The sequence below is a fragment of the Conger conger genome, chromosome 13, assembly GCF_963514075.1.
Source record: "Conger conger chromosome 13, fConCon1.1, whole genome shotgun sequence".
Taxonomy (NCBI): Eukaryota; Metazoa; Chordata; class Actinopteri; order Anguilliformes; family Congridae; genus Conger; species Conger conger.
The window spans coordinates 29,671,737-29,690,051 of NC_083772.1; the positions used below are offsets into that span (position 1 = coordinate 29,671,737).

Genomic DNA, 18,315 nt, shown 5'->3' on the forward strand with positions numbered 1-18,315 from the left:
AAACAAACAAACTAACAAAAACCCACACACACAAGCATGCACAGACATGCATGTACACACACACACACACACAGACACACAAGCACCTACACCTTGTGCCTTTGAAAAAGACACACACATACTCTCACATTCAGTCTTTCTCAAACAAACAAGCAAACAAACACACACACACTGACTTTGAAATGTGGACACTACAAACAAACAGTAGCCCACACATACTCTGACATACTCATCCTTTCTCAAATACACTTAGACACAGGCATACACACAGAAGTATTTATGTAGAAAGTAAAGGTTAGTGTATAACGTATGAGAGTCCAGGTAGACTGGTTCTTTCTGATTCTCCATGTGTTTTCTGGCTCTTTGGCCTGTCTGCACGAAGCGGTGTGATTGAGTCCTACTTGCAGGTCGATTCTTCTCTCCTTCCCCAGAGTGGCGTGATGAAGCCGGTTGGGTGAAGCGGCGAGTGCAAAAAAATCAAGGCTTCCTCTCTGAGCTGACAGAGAAGAGCGAGTCTCCGCATTCAGTGCACATACACCTGCAGCACCCTGCCTCTCCTCCCCCACCTCCACCTCCCTCCGCAGGCTGGCCGTCTGAGTCTGTCTGAGAGCAGGAGTCTGAGACTAAACACCCAGGAGGAGGGGAGACACAGGGAGAGGGAAGGTGCTGGAAGGGAGACCCAGTGACAGGAAGCTCAGGCTAAGAGACCTGCTATGAGTGCTCCTGACTGACTCACCTTGATATGAGAACGTGAACAATGACTGGCCAGCCGTGATGCCCACCAGTAAGAATCCCAGTTCTGCAGCCTGCTTTGCTTGCTTTTTCTCTGTCTCTACGCACACACACACACAGACGCGCGCACACACACACGCACACACGCACACACAATATGTGATTTCAGCTGAATTCAGAGAGGAAAGCTCTCTAGCTGTGAATAGAACTTCTCATTTGCTGACATTTATAGCCTGATGCTTGTTCACGCCTGAATGATTGTAATAGATTGGCCTCCATTCTCTCCCCTCCTACCCTGCCCATACAAATTCAGTCTCCAGCCTGTTGCCTTTAGACTCGTCTCATTGTGTAGTGATCTAAGGAATCACAGGTGTGGATGGCAAGCAATTCAACATCGATCAAAGAAGCACGGTGCATTATGGGATACAATAATCACAGGGATCATGCGTTTCACCCTGTGCCTCGGGCAGGGTTATCTGCCGAGGTCTCGTCTTTTTATATAAAACCCATTTCAACCTAATCTACATTCAGTAGTGGGACAAACATTCAGAAGTTTTAAGGATAATGCGTTTGACCCTTGTCGTTCATCGTAGAAAAACGATGAGAATTCTTTCCGGCAAACTGCTTGACCTCTGTCTCTATCTCAGCGGCTGCTGACCCCCCAGAGTTTCATAATTGAATGTGAATATGCAAGAGGCAGTGAGGAGTGTAATTGTAATGCGGGCCTTGTGTTGTGTATCAGGAGCCGTGAGGTGCAGAAACGAAGCCACCATTATTAGATCAGCGCTGGATCATTAAGTCCCCCCCCCCACGCTAATGTCGCCTGCAGCGGGAGTTTCCGGCTCAGGGGCAGGGAAGATTGCCTGCCGATGTTTGTTATTTGTTGGTAGCGTCGGAAGCTCATTAGCGACGTGTCAATTCTGAGAGGGTGCTTGCTTACCACTCTCCCTGTTCTTAACCTTGTCTATCTTCATCCGCCCTTCATGGTGCTGTCACTCTATTGATGTCCTCACCCCCCTCCTTCTTCACTCACTCTCTCCCTCTCTCTCTCTCCCTCCACTTCAACTCTAACTTCCCCCTCTCTTATTCTCTCTGCTTCCTTCCCTCTCAACCTAATCTCCATTCTTTTTTCTCTCCTGTCCTCTTCACCTGCTTCCCACTCCACAAATCTCACAGAAGGAAGGATAGACTTCAACTTCAACATTTCAGGCTCTCATAAAGAGAATTATGACACTGGCGGATAGAGATAATATTATTTCTGAAATCGTGGGTAATAGGCGTATATGACAGTGGTATATTCCGCTGTGCAGGTGGGACTGAGATGCTGGCGAGCTGAGTCATTGCTGGATTACTGGAGGTTTATTGTCGGCCTCTGTAGACGGCCAGGTCTGGACAGGGATTGGGAGCGGTTTTGAGAGTAGGAGGGCTCAGCGAGAGGCTCTCTTCCCCTTTGTCCATTAATCCCATTCCACCATGACGGGGATACTATGTGCAATAATGTCTGTGAAGCCCTTCCTCTCCAGGGTTACTATCTGATAGCCCTTTAAAGTCTCTTGCATTGTGTGTGTGTGTGTGTGTGCATGTATTTTATAATGGTTTTGTAATGGTATGCTATGATTGTGAAAGTTTGTGGATTATGAGAATATTTCCAGGCAGTCTGAAGCAGGTAATTGCTCAATTTGAGGGAGGAGTGGAGGGATACTATATAAAGTGCCTGTTCACCATACAATTACTTCCTGCTTATCTTAAGCCTTCCCTCTGACTTATTACACTGAAGGTGTGGGTGTGGTTAAACATGTAACTGTGTACATGGAAAAATCATTATCAGTTCAGGAAAGGTTACTAAAATGAAATATAACTCAAACAATATACTGTAAATAATTGTAATATTATATACATCATTATTCCCTCGTACAGTATTAACCTTGAAGAAGCAGCCGAAATTCGGCAAAATATCTTTGCAGCTGTCCAACCTACATTTGTGTCTACTTTGCATACTTGCCTGGTCTTGATAATGATATCCAGCAGCTATATTCATTTGGTTGAAGTGATGGAACGTCTGATCCCATTTGCAAGGTTTTAAATGCAAGAACAGGACATTCAATTCAAAATAGAAACGGTCGGACATTTTGACTTTACGCAATAGCTTCTCCCGGGCAAGAAAGCCACAGTCTCACAAATGTCAAATCAATTGGGAAAGCATCCATTTATGCGCAAGATGAGCAATGTGCGGTCAGAGAAATGTGTGTGAGCATGGGAGTGTTTCGGTGAGGCATGAACTATTTATTAACTAACGTAAGTGTGTGGGTGTGGCCATAAAGGTAAGAGAGTAAGTGTGCTGACTCACGCTCCTTCATGAAGTACTCACACAGATTAAACTGGGAGCCAGGTGGCTGGTACGTATTGTTAACATAACTGTGATTCTGGATTACTGCCGATGTGGGCCGTCAACGTGGACTGGAAATAGTTGTATTATATGCTAGATATCGGCAGAGGGCAATATAAGGAACAAGTCGTGTCTGACTAACACAGTTCCCATGTTTTGCGTAGATATTAATTAAAAGTATGAAGAGCAGTGTGCGGTTATTATGTTTTTTATTGTATTTCGCGGTGTAAATTGAGCATGGCGATTTTAACTGGGTCTTTCACAGATGAATTCATTGACCTTGGAAATAATGCAGATGTCTCCATCTAGTGTCAGTTCTATGTAATGCAATCGTTGATTCCTGTATGCATTTTATACATTACTTGCATTGCAGTAAATTACTGAATGTTATGCAGCCACTTAGCTGCTCAACATTTATACATTTACTGCAATACGATCATTGATTCCTTATGAATTTTTAAACATCACTTTCATTGCAGTAAATTACTCAATGTTAGGTAGACAAATGACTGAATGTTTCGTTTATAAATTGAGCCAAGCCTGCTCAATTTATAAACCAATCCCCAGTAGTAATTTTCATTTTTCATGGGGCCTATAATCAGCTCTCAGTCTAATGGCTGGTGTTTAATTGACATTTTATCCAGTTGTACTTTTAAAATTTCTGCACTGACACCAAATATGCAGTGCACATACTGCACAGCAAATGTTCAAATTCCAGGGATAGACCTATATAAGGAATGGATGGTTGATCAGGAAGGAAGCTCAATATATCTGGGAAACAAGAAATAAGTCTTAACCACACAGTTCTGTGGTCAGAACAAATGGATTTTGCAATGATCCCCCGTATTTAACATTTTTTTTGATAGGATTTCAGTAATTGGATAGGATTAAATCTCAAAATTGGAGATTTCAAAACTAGAAGCTTATCCTGATCCTAAAAAATGGGATAAGTATTTTGTAACCCAAACCCATGGATCTAGATAAAATGGATACTTCAAAGCTGGTTTTGATACTGGAAATCAGGATAATCGTGATTCCACTGAAAGGGTGGACTCAGGATGGATTCAAGGTTGATTTAGGGACATGTGGGACATCTTTAATAAATAGTTTTATTTGATAAATGCATATCAATGCAAACACAAACCCTTCCAAAACAATATCCATTCTAAATGGACAATAAAATATAACAAGAAGAAGTTATCTAATGAACACTCCAAGCCTTAGAAATGTGTAAATGCCTGAACATATCATTTGTAAAAACAGTAAATCTGTTATTTATTCTATAACAGTGACCTAAAGAGTTGCTGAAATCTCAGTTAATGCTGAGATAATGCTGCAGGAGAATCCAGATGGACCAGCTGGAAGGTCAACCCATTATTTTAACTCGGGTCCTTTGATCAGTAAAGCTATTATACTCTCTTGCATTTATTACTATTGTTATTATCCAGTGAGGTATTGAATTCTGCAATTAGACTGACTTTGACCTATCTACTGTGTACTAATGCAGATGAATAGGAGCGATATGCAAACTGATTTATCCTTTTTCCAACATGTTCATTCATGTTTGTTTCACTGAATTAAATGTTGCATTATTTTGACCAAAAGATAGAGACAGATCCAAAGATTGCAAATCTATATTCTGTAATCCTGTTCTTGTGGTACCGGGAACAGAATGGTCCAATCTCAAAATGATTTGAAAAACCAGAACAAAACGTACAGGATGATATTGATCTGGGGTAGCAAAAAGGGATTTCAAATTCAAGAAGTTTTTAAATACTGGCCCCAGATGGGGAAAATTGTCCCATTCCAATAGCTGCAGGAGCCTCATCCAACCACTAGGGGGACAGTCTCGCAAGGAAGTGAATTTGGAAAGTGTGGCCAGTTGGAAAAGAGGGAAGGAGTTACCAGACAACCACAGGTTACTAAGCAAAGAGAATGTGCAAGAGTGTACAAGTCTGATGCTGGCAGAATACAAACCCACATATTAACATTTCAGCTGCAGGCCTGCTACACCACTTTCAGGCTGAGAGTGAATCACTAATTCTGTACACACACTGTCGGCTATTGTCCTCAGAAACATTTTCCCCTCGTTAATGATATGTTTCTGTTATTTTGCAATTGTGATATAAAACTTTGCAATTACTTTTACAAAACTGCTGTTACGTAGCGTTTTATTTTCATTTCTCCGGGTGACATACAATTGGCGCCTATGGCGCTAATCCGCTTCAGTCATCGGGTGTCAGTGACTCATCACTCCGTGATTAATGTTTTTTTTGTTTTGTTTTTTTAACTTTTTTTTTTTTGCGTTATCTAGAAAAAACCTTGATGGCACGGATGGTGCAGTGGGTAGCACTGCCGCCTCACAGCAAGGAGGTCCTGGGTTTGAATCCCGGTCGGCCGGGGCCTCTCTGTGTGGAGTTTGCATGTTCTCCCCGTGTTTGCGTAGGTTTCCTCCAGGTACTCCGGTTTCCTCCCACAGTCCAAAGACATGCAGGTTAGGCTGATTGGAGAGTCTAAATTGCCCATAGGTATGAGTGTGTGAGTGTGTGAGTGAATGGTGTGTGTGCCCTGCGATGGACTGGCGACCTGTCCAGGGTGTATTCCTGCCTTTCGCCCAATGTATGCTGTGATAGGCTCCAGCCCCCCTGCGACCCTGTTCAGGATAAGCGGGTTAAGATAATGGATGGATGGATGGATGGATGGAAAAACCTTTCCCCTGTGTCACTTCTGAAAAAAAAGCATGTTTATACATATGTATGTGTGATATGCCTTGTACTTGTCCTTAATAATCCAAATCAACAGTTTCATACAAAATGTATCCTGTACAATCAACATTGTTTGTAAATTTAATGTAAAATGATGTCCATCCAAAATCAGTCTGGAACCCTGTGAGACTACTTTTATATAGCATTATACTTGACATGTCAGCAACATACAATATATTGTTCCACACTGTGTGCTAGAACATTTAGGCTATATTGCTATTCACTATATACTGTAACAGTGTTTTTCAGCTTTCTGCTGTGCATTGGCAGTGATATTCTTTCTTACAAATGCTTCTGAATGCTTTTAAACATTAGAAATGAAGAGCCAAAGTTTTTCTTAGAGCAAATCCACTTTTATTTTCTTTATATTTTGTTGTTTTATTCATAACAGCAAAAAATCAAATGTAGCGTAAAATTAGCATAAAACAAACTGCAGCAAAAGACATAATACATTGTATTTAAGCAACTACAAGCAGAAAAAGATTACACTGCATTAAACCCCAAGTGTGTGCACTTTGAGCAGATGAAGAGCGATCAGCAGTGAGTTGTAAGACCGTCAGAATCAACCAGCGAGAAACTGCACTCGCCCAGTCAGGGAAGATGGTGCATCGATTCTTCAGAGTCAACTCAAAATTAAGATGGTCGAAATGATGTTTTTACACATCCAACACATTCATCAATGGCATCGGTTTCATCTGCTAAAAGTACAAATAAACAAATAAAAATAGCCATGTGACCACTAAAGCTAGGATGTGTTGTGTACATATACGTGTACGTGTATGTGTGTATGCATGTGCCGGTCTGTTATTACTTGAAGTAGTGAAACTGAGTGCTTCCTCGTATTCTTTTCAGCGAACCACTCGATTTTTTGTATTTATTTCTCTTTATCCATTATGTTGATATTATACTGTATACCTTAAATACACTTTGCTGTATAACATATTTATTTTACCTAATAATATTGTGTGTTTCTGCTTGAACATGCAATCCTCCGTGACAAACTAAGGAACAGAAGTCGTTGTATGGTGGGAGCTGTAGTCACACCTGTGGGAAAGCAGGTGAGGATACAGGAGAAGGTGTCCTCCTGAAGGCTTCCTGGCACACTACAAGCTGCTGACAGAAAGCAGAGCAGCCTTTCGCCTTTTTCCCAAAGGGGTAGAGACTGAGAACTCTGTGCCATTTTTTGCAAGCAATTTTGTTCAGCCTGTCTTTTGTTTATTTTTAATTAACCTAACAAAATTCCTCATAATTATAGACATTTTTTTTATTCAAAATAAGATCTCAATATTATACATGTTTTCTCTCTTTTTGACTATATACAGAAGTGCAAAAAGTCAACCTTAGTCCGTCAAGTTCTGACTCACTCATCTGCAGCATAATCAGTGATTGGGAGCCCAATCTCCCCACAGTCTCCCGCGCTCAGAAAGCCCTACGGTCTATCCTGCAGTCTGACATCCAGGGAATTTAAAAATATTAAAACAATACTTTACTATTTGAAATGGATACAGTAGAAAATAACTTTCACTCTACCATCTAAGAACTATATTTTCTATTAATATTTTTTTCTTATAATAGTGACTAAATACAAACCATAAATCATTAAAATATTACTCAATTCTCAGCCAGTGCTGTTGCCACAGCAACAACTCAACATCTTCCTTAGCAATGACGTCCTCATTTTAAGATATCCATATAAAAGATCTTTGTTCAAAGAATTCCAACAGACAAGGAAAAATGACCGACATTATTACATTTCACTTAAAAATAAAAATCAATTTGTTTACAATAATAATACTAACACTTAAATTGACACTAAATTCAAAACTATGAGTATGGTATGAAGAACACAAAATGATTTCTAATATTTAATATTCTACACAATTTATCAGTAAATCTAGTAAGACAAAAATCCACTAACTAAATATTAAAACAGTATCCAACCTTTAAGTCATATAAAATGAAAACATACTTATGTCCAGAATGTAAGAGACAGACATATATATTCATATATATATGTAATGGGAAAAACACAGAAACAAATTAAATGTAATTAAGCATAAATTGTACACATAAGACCTACAATAAAATGTCTTCGGTTATTTAATGATTGAAAATTACATTTGAATGGTATCAAACCTGTGATTTAATCTAAGGCTTTAATAGATGTACAATACAATCAGTAAATCAACAACCTATTCCTGCATAAGTGCCCACAACTCTGTCACAATTAAAAAACCCACAATGCACTGGGAAATTTGGCGGGTTCTAGAGAACAGCCTCCACTTCTGTGTTCAACCTTATGGAATTTGGTTCTGCTTCACCAACTGTTAAGTTTGCTCAGCAGAAGTCCTCTAAGTAACTCAAATGTTTAAGGAAAAATGAAAAACTTTGGCTTAACCCAGTAAAAAAGCAGTGCTCACAAATAAAATCTATTCTGTTGTTGATGTCATGTTCCTCTTAAAGGCTGTCACAGACCATATGCACTTAATCTAAAAAAGGAATCACAATACTAAAATAACACCAAAAAGAAATACACCCAAATACATTTCCCACCCTGTAACTGTTTTAAACATCTCTTCCTACTCATTCATTTGTTTTAACATGCATCTTTCGACAGTGCTTCAATCTTCCCTATGTTTAGAGTCCCCTTACAGTTGAGACTGTGACCAACCACTCCAGAATCCTGAGCTAGTCTTTCAACACCTTCAGGGTCTGTGAACTTCTGACCCAGGAAGTCCCTGAAACCCCAGCAGAGCCCAGCTTAGGCCAGCTGCACGTCTTCCATCGAGGGGAAAGCAAAAGGAAAAACCAACCCAAAAAACAATGAAGAAGAAAAAAAACTATTTTCATGAAGGATAAAAAGCGATGTTGAGTGCGTCTGTGTTCGTCCGGCACGAGACACCCAATCCTGGCCGCTCGTGACGATCACAAACATGGCACTGATAATAAAGAACATGGCATCGTGAGAAAAGGAAAGGGCAGCAAAAAGAAATAGCGTACACTAGGTGGCGTTTGGGTAAACGATAACACTTCTGGAATAACACTAGATTTAGGTGTAGAGTCTATGGCACTTGCTGCAGAGCCTACACAAGGTGGTTAAAGCTTTGATGTGCTTTATAAGGTACAGTTGTGTTTTTATACCCCGGACATTCATCTGTCTTCACCTCCGATAACCTGTACTCCTTCTCCGACAATCCAGCTGGCTTTAAACACAGAACACTGCGCTTGCTCAAATCCACTCCCTCAAATATGGCATTTCTTCGTTTTTATATATATTTTAAAAATCGAAGTACAAGGTGCACTTTTATTTTTGTAAACAATGAAAGAAATATATCAATTTGAAACAAACTTAACATCGAAAAAAGATTCAAATGAACAGAATGACAGAAACAAACAAAACGAGAACTATTTCTTGGTCTACAGATGTACCAATATGTTAGGCGTGACATCACCATAATCGATCTTTTCTGATTGAGCACGTACAGGAGTGAGAATGGGGCGTGGCCGTTCGGCCGGACGAACGCCCGTGTGTATTCACCGCCCGGTGCAGCTGGAGGGGCTGCCGGTAATGGTAACGCCCCAGTTGATCTCAGCCGGAGGGTTAGTTGGAGACGGAGAGGATGCAGAAGGGACGTGTGCGATATACGTGTTTTTTTAATATCCTCAGCCCTGTCGTCCTCCGCCTTCGCATGCATGATGTATGTGGCACTCCAGCTGAGAGTCTCCGTGTCTCTTATTGTTCTCGATGTTATATACATGAAGGGTGGTCTTTTCCTCTGAACAGTACACCTGCACACTCCCGTATGATCTGCAATGGAAAATACAGAAAAGATTAAAGGAAGCCCTGCAGCTTAGATAACTACCAATAACAATACAGAGATGGTGAATACAAATATTTTCTACTTAAGAATGTACTATATTTCACCTGAGTAAAATAGCAGACAAACAGACCACAAAATAGAAAACAGCTTGGAGTCCACACGACAACAGAATATGAATAGCTGAATATGTCGGGGATATTATATACAAATTGACCAAAAAGAAAGAGCTGAAAATGGATGGAAGAAAGGGACAAAATGGCCGACAGATCAGGGGGAGAAGGGGAGAAACTCACTGTTCTGGATGGAGCTCCTACATCTGTGTCACATACTTATGACTAGTCAGATGTTCTGCAGATATTATTGGAATCTGGAGACAGAAGAAAGAATACAGCGCTAATATAAAACAACTGTGGGATCAGGCCTGGGGAGCGCTCCAAAACGCAGCACTCTCCACCATACGTCAAACGCTTTCTGCAGTTCATTTTCTCCATTTTACACGGTGACAAAAATAGCAGAGTGTGGAAAACAGGTATCGAGGCATTCATGTTCATGTTCTTTTTAAAAAAAACAGCACAGCGTGAATTGGGTAAATTGGGTGACACTTGCAGGATACCTCTAACCAGCGTTAGAAGCTGACTGTGGGCGGGAGGAGGAAAGGATGAGTAACTCTCCATGCATCTCTCCCTTTGTGTTGACCTCCACAGAGAGTTTGTGTGGCTGATACACATGGGGACCAGATTTGGGAGACTGTAAGAACGGGTAGGACTCCTCTGCAGCTCTGAACGCCTGCACTAAACAGTATCCATGTGGCAGAAATTCTACAAGACTTCCCTAGTTCAAAAGGCTTCGGTTTCTTTTCTATGGCATCTTATTACTCAAAACTGCACAGCCCTGTCACATCGTATACTGGTGATGCGTTAAAGCCCTCACTGCAAGTGTGGTGGCATAGTCATATGTTTATACAGCACTTTGGCACGAACAGCCATATCAGCATGGTGCAGAAGGTGACAAGGTGGTCATAGTGTGCCAAAGAGTTTTATACAGCTGGGAGAAATAAGCAGTGCCTGGAACTGCACATATAGGACACATTGATTTCTGGAATAAAAACTACCTCATACATACCAAATGCATGTATTCGTGGGTAGTCAACTTTGATAAAGGAGGTTCCTCAAAATGAGAAAGGAAAAGAGTAAAAAATGAAAGTGGTGCATTCACTGCATTGAATTAAAGATGACAGTAAAAAACGAATAAATAAAGACTCAAATGGATTTGTTTCTAGTACTATAAGTAAGCTTTATAAATGACAACAAGTAAATACTCAAAAAAAGTGATATGATTGAACTTCTGCTTTAATGACAACATCAATACTGGTAAAATAAAAAATCTAATGTAAATTAGGAGGTTGTTTGCTAAAGCGAGAAGAGGTTGTGTGTGAAAAATGCTTTGCCCCTGCCACAGATTTTATTTTTGGCAAGGCACAATGAATGAATAATACATCTCAAAGCCCTGCACTGCTGGTTATACTAGAAAGGCCCTTGTCCAGCCAAATGATGCCATCCAATACTATCACTGTGTAGGCCAACAAGAGGGAGGTCTCCTTCTCCCCCATACAAAGGGAGGGAAGAATGTATTGCTCTAGAGGACTGTACAGAGAAACAGAGCAGTAAAGGAGCAAACCTGATTGGCTGAGGCAGTTGCGAAGGGAACACTTGTGGCAGATGTGGTTGCTGCAGACACAGTGGCTGGTGTAGCACCGTGCATCATGGGAACTTTCGAAGGGAAAATCATATAAGCAAACTTACAGGAAGGTGAACCTATGGCTATAACAGCAGACAACGGGAAAAGGAGTACTAGGGATAGGTAGGGGTGGGGGGGTGGGGTGGGGTTTTTTTCAAGCAAGAAGCCAGGTGATATATTCAAGAGATAAACTTTAGAAGCAAGGTGACATATTCAAGAGATAAACTGTAGAAGCAAGGTGACATGCAATCACACTGCATAGCAAGAGGCAACATTCCACATGAGGGGCTGTACATGTACACAGTCCAACAAGGGGGGATATTTACTTATAAGGCTTATATAACATTTACATATTCAGATACCAATTGGGTTATCATATATTTTAAACATTTCGTTTATTGACACAAATATACTGCTGAACATATCTCTGGACCACAGAACATTAAATAGAATTATCCTAAACCTCCTTAACAATATAATCATGATAAAGAACAGCAATCCTTAGTCTGTGACTCACAGGCCATCAACATCCACAGGTAGAAGAATACTGCTGAAGGTTATGAAAGGCCTCTTTTGATTTGGTAATACACTAAATGTAAATTTAATGTTAGATCCTTGATTTAATTTATATGGTTAGTGAGTGAATATTCGCTTTGCTCTCAGAGTACATGCTGCTGTGGATAATGATTGAATGTGAGCAACCGAAAAGGTTTTTAAGATAATTAAAAAGAAAACCTGGCACCTACCAACACTTGTTGCAGGTGTCATGCACAATATTGAGCCTGCCCATCATGCATTGCAACAGGATGTGGATTGGAAAGGGACAGGGAGAAGAATCAAAACAACCCATCACAGGTGTCATTAGAATAACAAAGATAGAGTATGTTGTTATGGGAACAGCAGGATATAAATTAAAAGCATAATCAATCAATCAATTAATTAAAATGTGTAGAGAATGATTCAAATGCAAAATTTGCTAAAATACAGAGTGTTATGGCAGTGTGTGGATACATTCATTAGTGATGGCACATCCATGTGTAATAAGTACAATAAAGATAAATAAAACATGAATAATATGGTTAACAACAACAATATAAATAATGATAGTAATAAAACATATAAATGTACGCTCTATAAATAAGGTTGGCACGATTGTTCAAAGCTACAGAATGAGATGTCACTGGCATAATAAAACATAATTCTCATTTCACTTTCATAAACATTCGCTAATGGAGAAAGGTAATTACTGCTGTAAGCCTATTCAGTTCATGTATCACCTAAAGATATGCAATGTCTATCACAAAATACATTCACAAAATTAGTTTAAAAATGGTAGCAGAAAAAAGACATCACATGCTAGCATACAGAAGCTCGCCCTATGTGGACCTCTGGCTGTTTGGCACCTACCAGCACTCACACAGAAACATAAAGTGCACGCATACGCACATGCATGTACCCACACACATACATACACACAGTAGAATATGTGTGAGATGTAGGGTTCAGCAGTGAGGTGGTGAGCACAGAAATCACACAGGTGGTTCTGATTGAGGTGGTTCATATGACCAGGATCACTGAACCCAAGTATACTTGGACCCAATATACCAATATGTCAGCTTGGCAGGGCATTGGCCATGGAAGAGGGGTGAGGTCCACCCACATGTCTCTTCATATTACGTGTAAGTGTGGGACCTACTGTAAGCTTATAGGTAAACAGTGGACTTTTCTACAGCTTAGTAAATGTTAGAATAGTCAAGAGTTCCATAAGAATGGTGCATCTCAATGTCACCTTCTCTAATTAGATTAAATATTAAACTTGGTTTTATCAAGTTTATTCTGATAAAATGATTCTGTCCCTCTTCTCTCCTTAAACACCAAGCACCGAGAGCTCTGCTCAACAGCTCAGGACATGAAGTTCCATACCACTGCCCTGATCCTGGCTCCATAACAAAACCTGCTCAGGACGGCCTCTGTGGAAAGGGCTGGCTCTAATGGACTGTCCGTTTTATGGAAAACAATTAGAGCCAAGTTACTGTTAGTCTTCAGACGGTTTTGGATTCGCTTTCTCCTGTGGGGCTTGTAAGAAGCAGCAAGCTCAGCGACTGGGCGAAATGCCTTTCATTTATTTATTTTGAGCCATTGCAATATTAAAAATATGAATTTTGCAGAATATCTGTCTAATACGGTCAGGAAATTAATTTTAAGTGGTCTAAAATAAATAATGTAAAGTAATTGGTTTCTGAATATTAAAACTGCAGTTTTCACATACTCCATGGGGCAGGGGCGCGTTTAGGCTGCATTACAGAGAAGAAACTTTGAACATTGATTTACCCAGAGATCTAAAGGTTTTCACACAACTGTGAAGGGTAAACGTCAGTTTTACAGCCATGATACAGAACAACCCAACACCGCACCGCGGTGACTGTGCCAAGCCCAGGAAAATGGATGCTACGCTATTTTTAGCCTTCCAGAACAGATCACGTTGTGAGACAGCTCTGCTACAGTGGTGCTAACCCTGTGCTGATACTCGCAGTTAAACAGGTCAGTTTCACCTTGACCTTGCAGGCCTCCTGTGCGGCTACACCTCTGAGCTGGCTCTGAGCAGACTTACTATAGAGAAATTAGGAAACAAACCTGTTCCTGTTTCTGATTTCACGCAGTGCTGTTAATGTCAGAGTACTGTAATAATGCTGTGAAGTGCTGTAAATGCTGTAAAGTGCACAAACCACACAAAATAAAGCAGCCAGTGACACAGGAGGGCCCTTAGCCTTGCATGTGAAAAAATAGTATGCTGAAGTATACTATTTTACACTTCAGAATATTAGCAGTATAATTAAAGTTCATATCAAGTATGCTTAATATGCTATTTTTTCACATGGGAGCTTTCACACTCATCAGGAAGGGGGCTGCCCTACCTGACGGAATAAAGGCTTGCTGCTGAAACTGCATGTTGGCAAGGGCTTGTTGGTACTGGAACATTCCAGCATTAAACATGGCTGTGGCACCATTGGTTTTTTCAAGCGCGGGTCTCTTTGGTAACGGAGGCAGGACTCCGGCTGGGATTCCCTGTCAATCAAGCAGAGAAAGAAAGAAAGAAAGAAAGAAAGTGGGGGGAGCGGAGAAAACAAAGTAGAGTGACAGTGGAATAAAAAATATAAATAATGTCATTAGAGGACAAAAATATAACTTCACATGATCTTTACCAACAAGCAAGCTGTAATCTGGCATCAATAATAATAATACTAATAATAGTAGTAATAATAATAATAATATTATAATTAATATTAATAATAATACTGATAATAATAATCATCATCATAACAAAACATCATCAGAAAATATCAGTTAAAAAATATCAATGTATTAATATTACTGAAAATTAAGCAAAATAACCAAGCATTGTTCTAACACACGTCAATAACACGTTGGAGCTGTGAACATGAATAATAATACGAACAACAACAACCAGAACAAGAACAAGAACAACAATAATACAAATAATAATAATAATAATAAAAGCTATAAAGGAAATTGTATTAATAAGGAAAGCCGCACTGCTAGCTCCATGACCAACGGTGAAAGCCGTGTTAATTATTTCACTGGAGAGGGATAAAACAAGGATATTTAAATCCCTCCCCCACCCCAAATTAGCCATGCAAAACTAGAAACAATACAAATACATGCAAGATATTTCAAAATAAGACATGTAAATACTTGACATCTCATATGGACTATAGACATGCCACCACACAGATAATATATTGCTACGCTATACCATTCATCCTCATACATATTCAGTTAGAGTAGACTAGAGGTGATGAACTGATTGCGGTCACTTACGAACAGCAGTTTCCTGCTGAATGTAACCATTTCATTTTTTTATCTATTGCAATTTTTCTCGAGTTTAAATTCAAGAGATTCAAGAAGTGATTTGTTCAATGTGTAAATTGGATATGCCACAATCAATTTACCACCCCACCAGTGAAATCTTAGCAACAAAAATAGTCATTCTCTTGAATAATGCCATAGTTAAAACTTGTATGTACAATAAAGCTACATGCCAAGCTAAAAGGTGAAAGGTCATAGTACCAGGTCAAAGGTTGCCTCGAGGGGTCGCTTCAGTGATTTGACAGCCGACTGAGTCTTAATTAGCAGGCAGCGAGCACATGATGGCAATGGGCCAATGGGGTTCAAGCGCATTAACATAAACAGCAAGCAGAGGTGCATCATGGGGGCAGCAGTGCAGTTTGGGTAGGTGAGAAAAAAACAAATAAAAAAGAAATCATCGGAATGCAATATACAACAAATAACAAGACTAAGCATGCACAGTGAAGACACTACTGTTGTTATTAGAAATCTACAAGCTACAAGTTTTCTTCCATTATGTACGCAATTTTGTACAACAGCTACTGTATCTCAAAAAAGGCCAACATGAATTCAGACCCCTGAAGGTTAATAAAGATAGTGAAACACGCATAGCTGCAGGAGCTGAGCTTCAGAACAGAGGATTCTGTCCTTTTATGTTAGCAAAGGCACATTCGCATATAGGAACACATATTGTATTCTCACATGTGAGTAGGAATATATACCCCAGTAATGCCACAGGTTCACTTGTCAGTTGGAATGGTTACAGATGACTAGAAAGTGTGGCTTTCTGAGCCCCAAGATGGGTGTAGGTACCATGTGCTGTGAATCACTCACAAACCACAGCGAAACACGCTCAGTTAAAATCAGCGAATCATTGATGGCACATGATGGCTCCACTCGCTTTGGGGCCTATGAAGCCTCGCTCATCTGTCATTAATGGTTACCATCCCTGGTGTAAAATCCAGCTATAACCAGCTCAAAAAAACATACCTTGAGCTGGTCAAACCATGTTGAGTATAGAGCTGGTCTGAACTGCTCAACCAGCTACCGGCTGTTTCAAAACCTAGCTTGAGCTGTTTTTTTCAGCAGGGATCTCTGGGGTGGGATGGGGCGGCTGGGGGGGCTTTCACTGATGGGGTGCAGGGCAGGGCAGGGCAGCAGAGCTCTGAGTGGGGGTTGTTGTGGGGCTGGACGGGGCGCGGCTCGACCTACCATGGCGGCTGCAGCAGCAGCTTGGTTGACTTGGTGCTGGGCGGCCTTGATCTTGGCCTGCAGGTGAGCCGGGGGGTGGAAGTACTTGCACTTCTCCCGGGAGCAGCGGCCCTTGATGTAGTCCATGCACACCGTCACCGTATTGTCATTGGTGTCAATCATAGTGCTGTCGGAAGGGTGAGCGAATCGGCAATCGTTCTCACCCCGGGTGCAGTTCCCCCGCTGGTACTCCCTACACACCTGCAGGGCGGATGACACAGCCACCGAAAACACAGGCCAGTGTGTTAGAGAGAGGGAGGACGTGTGCCTGTGTATTAATGTGTTGCCTTATATGTGAGGGAGACAGTTTAACGTCTGAGACATCCCTCACATTAAAAAAGGAGTCTCCTGTTATGTTTACGTGTACATCTCCAATACATAATTAATATGTTGATGTTTGTGTGAGGCTGTGCGGGGGGGGGGGATAACTCATCATCTGCCTTAATTACATTTCATATGTATTTTCAGGTAATACATTCAGAATGTAGCCCTGCGTTGTCATGTGCTAATGTGAGGCTATTATCTCACACATTCTGTTATTATACATAATCTATTATGTATGCAGCCATCCAGGATTGCCATTATAATATTGCGTGGCTAAGGAGACACTAGCTGCGATCTCCATCCTTATTACACTGCGACAGGACACTGAACTGGTTTACGTTTGCCCAGTTCGAAATGCAATGTCTGTGGGCCTAGCCTGTTTCCCACTGTGAGATGCATGGTACAGAAGCCTCTGATGCCTTCATCAAGGTGACTCTTAATGTATGGGATATATCCAGGTTAATGAATCATTAAATGTAAATTAAGTTGGGTGAATTCATTAAAATTCAATTAAATCAAAAATCTATTGGGTATCTGGATATTTTTCAATTCATTATTTCAGTTTCAATTACTTCCTGAGCCGACTGAATTAATATTGAAAACTGCTAGAAACCGTAGATATACATCTATTGCACACAGTGGAAGTGACATATGGCGTGGTCTGGTGTTAAATCTATCCCATCTGTATCTACTGCAAATGGAGAGAGGATGTTATTGCCAACTACTTCACACCAAAGAATATTGCAACATTAGCATTCCTATCCTCACAATCTTAAAAAGCCTGTTCCCATCTAATTTCTAGGAGCATTCATTAATTTGTAATCAGCAAAAACATTTTGCAGCTTTTTGTACTCATGGTCACAGGTGCAGAAGAAAAATGATTTTTTTGCTGGAATTGAATTGGCTAGATCACAGTCACATTTGGACACACGGAACCCAGTCCAACACGTGTGGGCTGCTAATAGCACTCAAGTGGCGGAGATTAGTGTTTCAAGTTTAGTTAATTGACTGTTAGGAAGTGAAGTGAGAGAAAATGATTTTGAGCCCAAATGATTTGCTGTGTTTTGAAGGATTCTCGGTATATGTAAGCACTTAGTGGGGTTATGTCATGTGGCCAGAAGGGGGCAGCCCTTCACTTGACAGGGTGCCCATGTTAACAGAGGGCTCCGGCCATGTGTTTCCATCTACATCCATAACATCACTTCATTTCCTTAGCAACTACTTGACAACCCCTATCCCGTTCTCTTAAATACTCCCGTGCTATTTATGAAAAATACTAAATAAATACAAAAGGAAGATATAGTATGAAGGCTTTGAAAGCATTTAGATTGATACATGACTAGACCTGTGCCCAGTGCAGGCAGGAGAAAGGTAAACCAATCTGGTTTCCAAATCTCAAGGGTGGGAGAGCCAAGCCTGATGTTTTTCCCCT

At 40.6% G+C, this 18,315-nt stretch overlaps 1 protein-coding gene across 8 annotated transcripts in view; it reads right to left on the reverse strand.

Annotated features, from left to right (window-relative positions):
• Positions 1-6,214: 6,214 nt before the first annotated feature.
• LOC133108681 (muscleblind-like protein 1) overlaps positions 6,215-18,315 on the reverse strand; it is a 61,789-nt gene continuing 49,688 nt past the window's right edge. For 3 of the 8 annotated variants that reach the window (XM_061218329.1, XM_061218321.1, XM_061218328.1), the window contains 7 exons: positions 16,521-16,760; positions 14,357-14,507; positions 12,188-12,223; positions 11,382-11,473; positions 10,827-10,871; positions 9,998-10,071; positions 6,215-9,691 (listed from right to left, as the gene is read on the reverse strand). In XM_061218329.1, coding sequence (XP_061074313.1) covers positions 10,015-10,071; positions 10,827-10,871; positions 11,382-11,473; positions 12,188-12,223; positions 14,357-14,507; positions 16,521-16,760 — 621 coding nt within the window. In that variant the 3' untranslated portion in view covers positions 6,215-9,691; positions 9,998-10,014. The remainder of the gene's footprint in view (positions 9,692-9,997; positions 10,072-10,826; positions 10,872-11,381; positions 11,474-12,187; positions 12,224-14,356; positions 14,508-16,520; positions 16,761-18,315) is intronic. The other 5 variants (XM_061218323.1, XM_061218326.1, XM_061218324.1 and 2 more) reach the window with 5 other exon arrangements.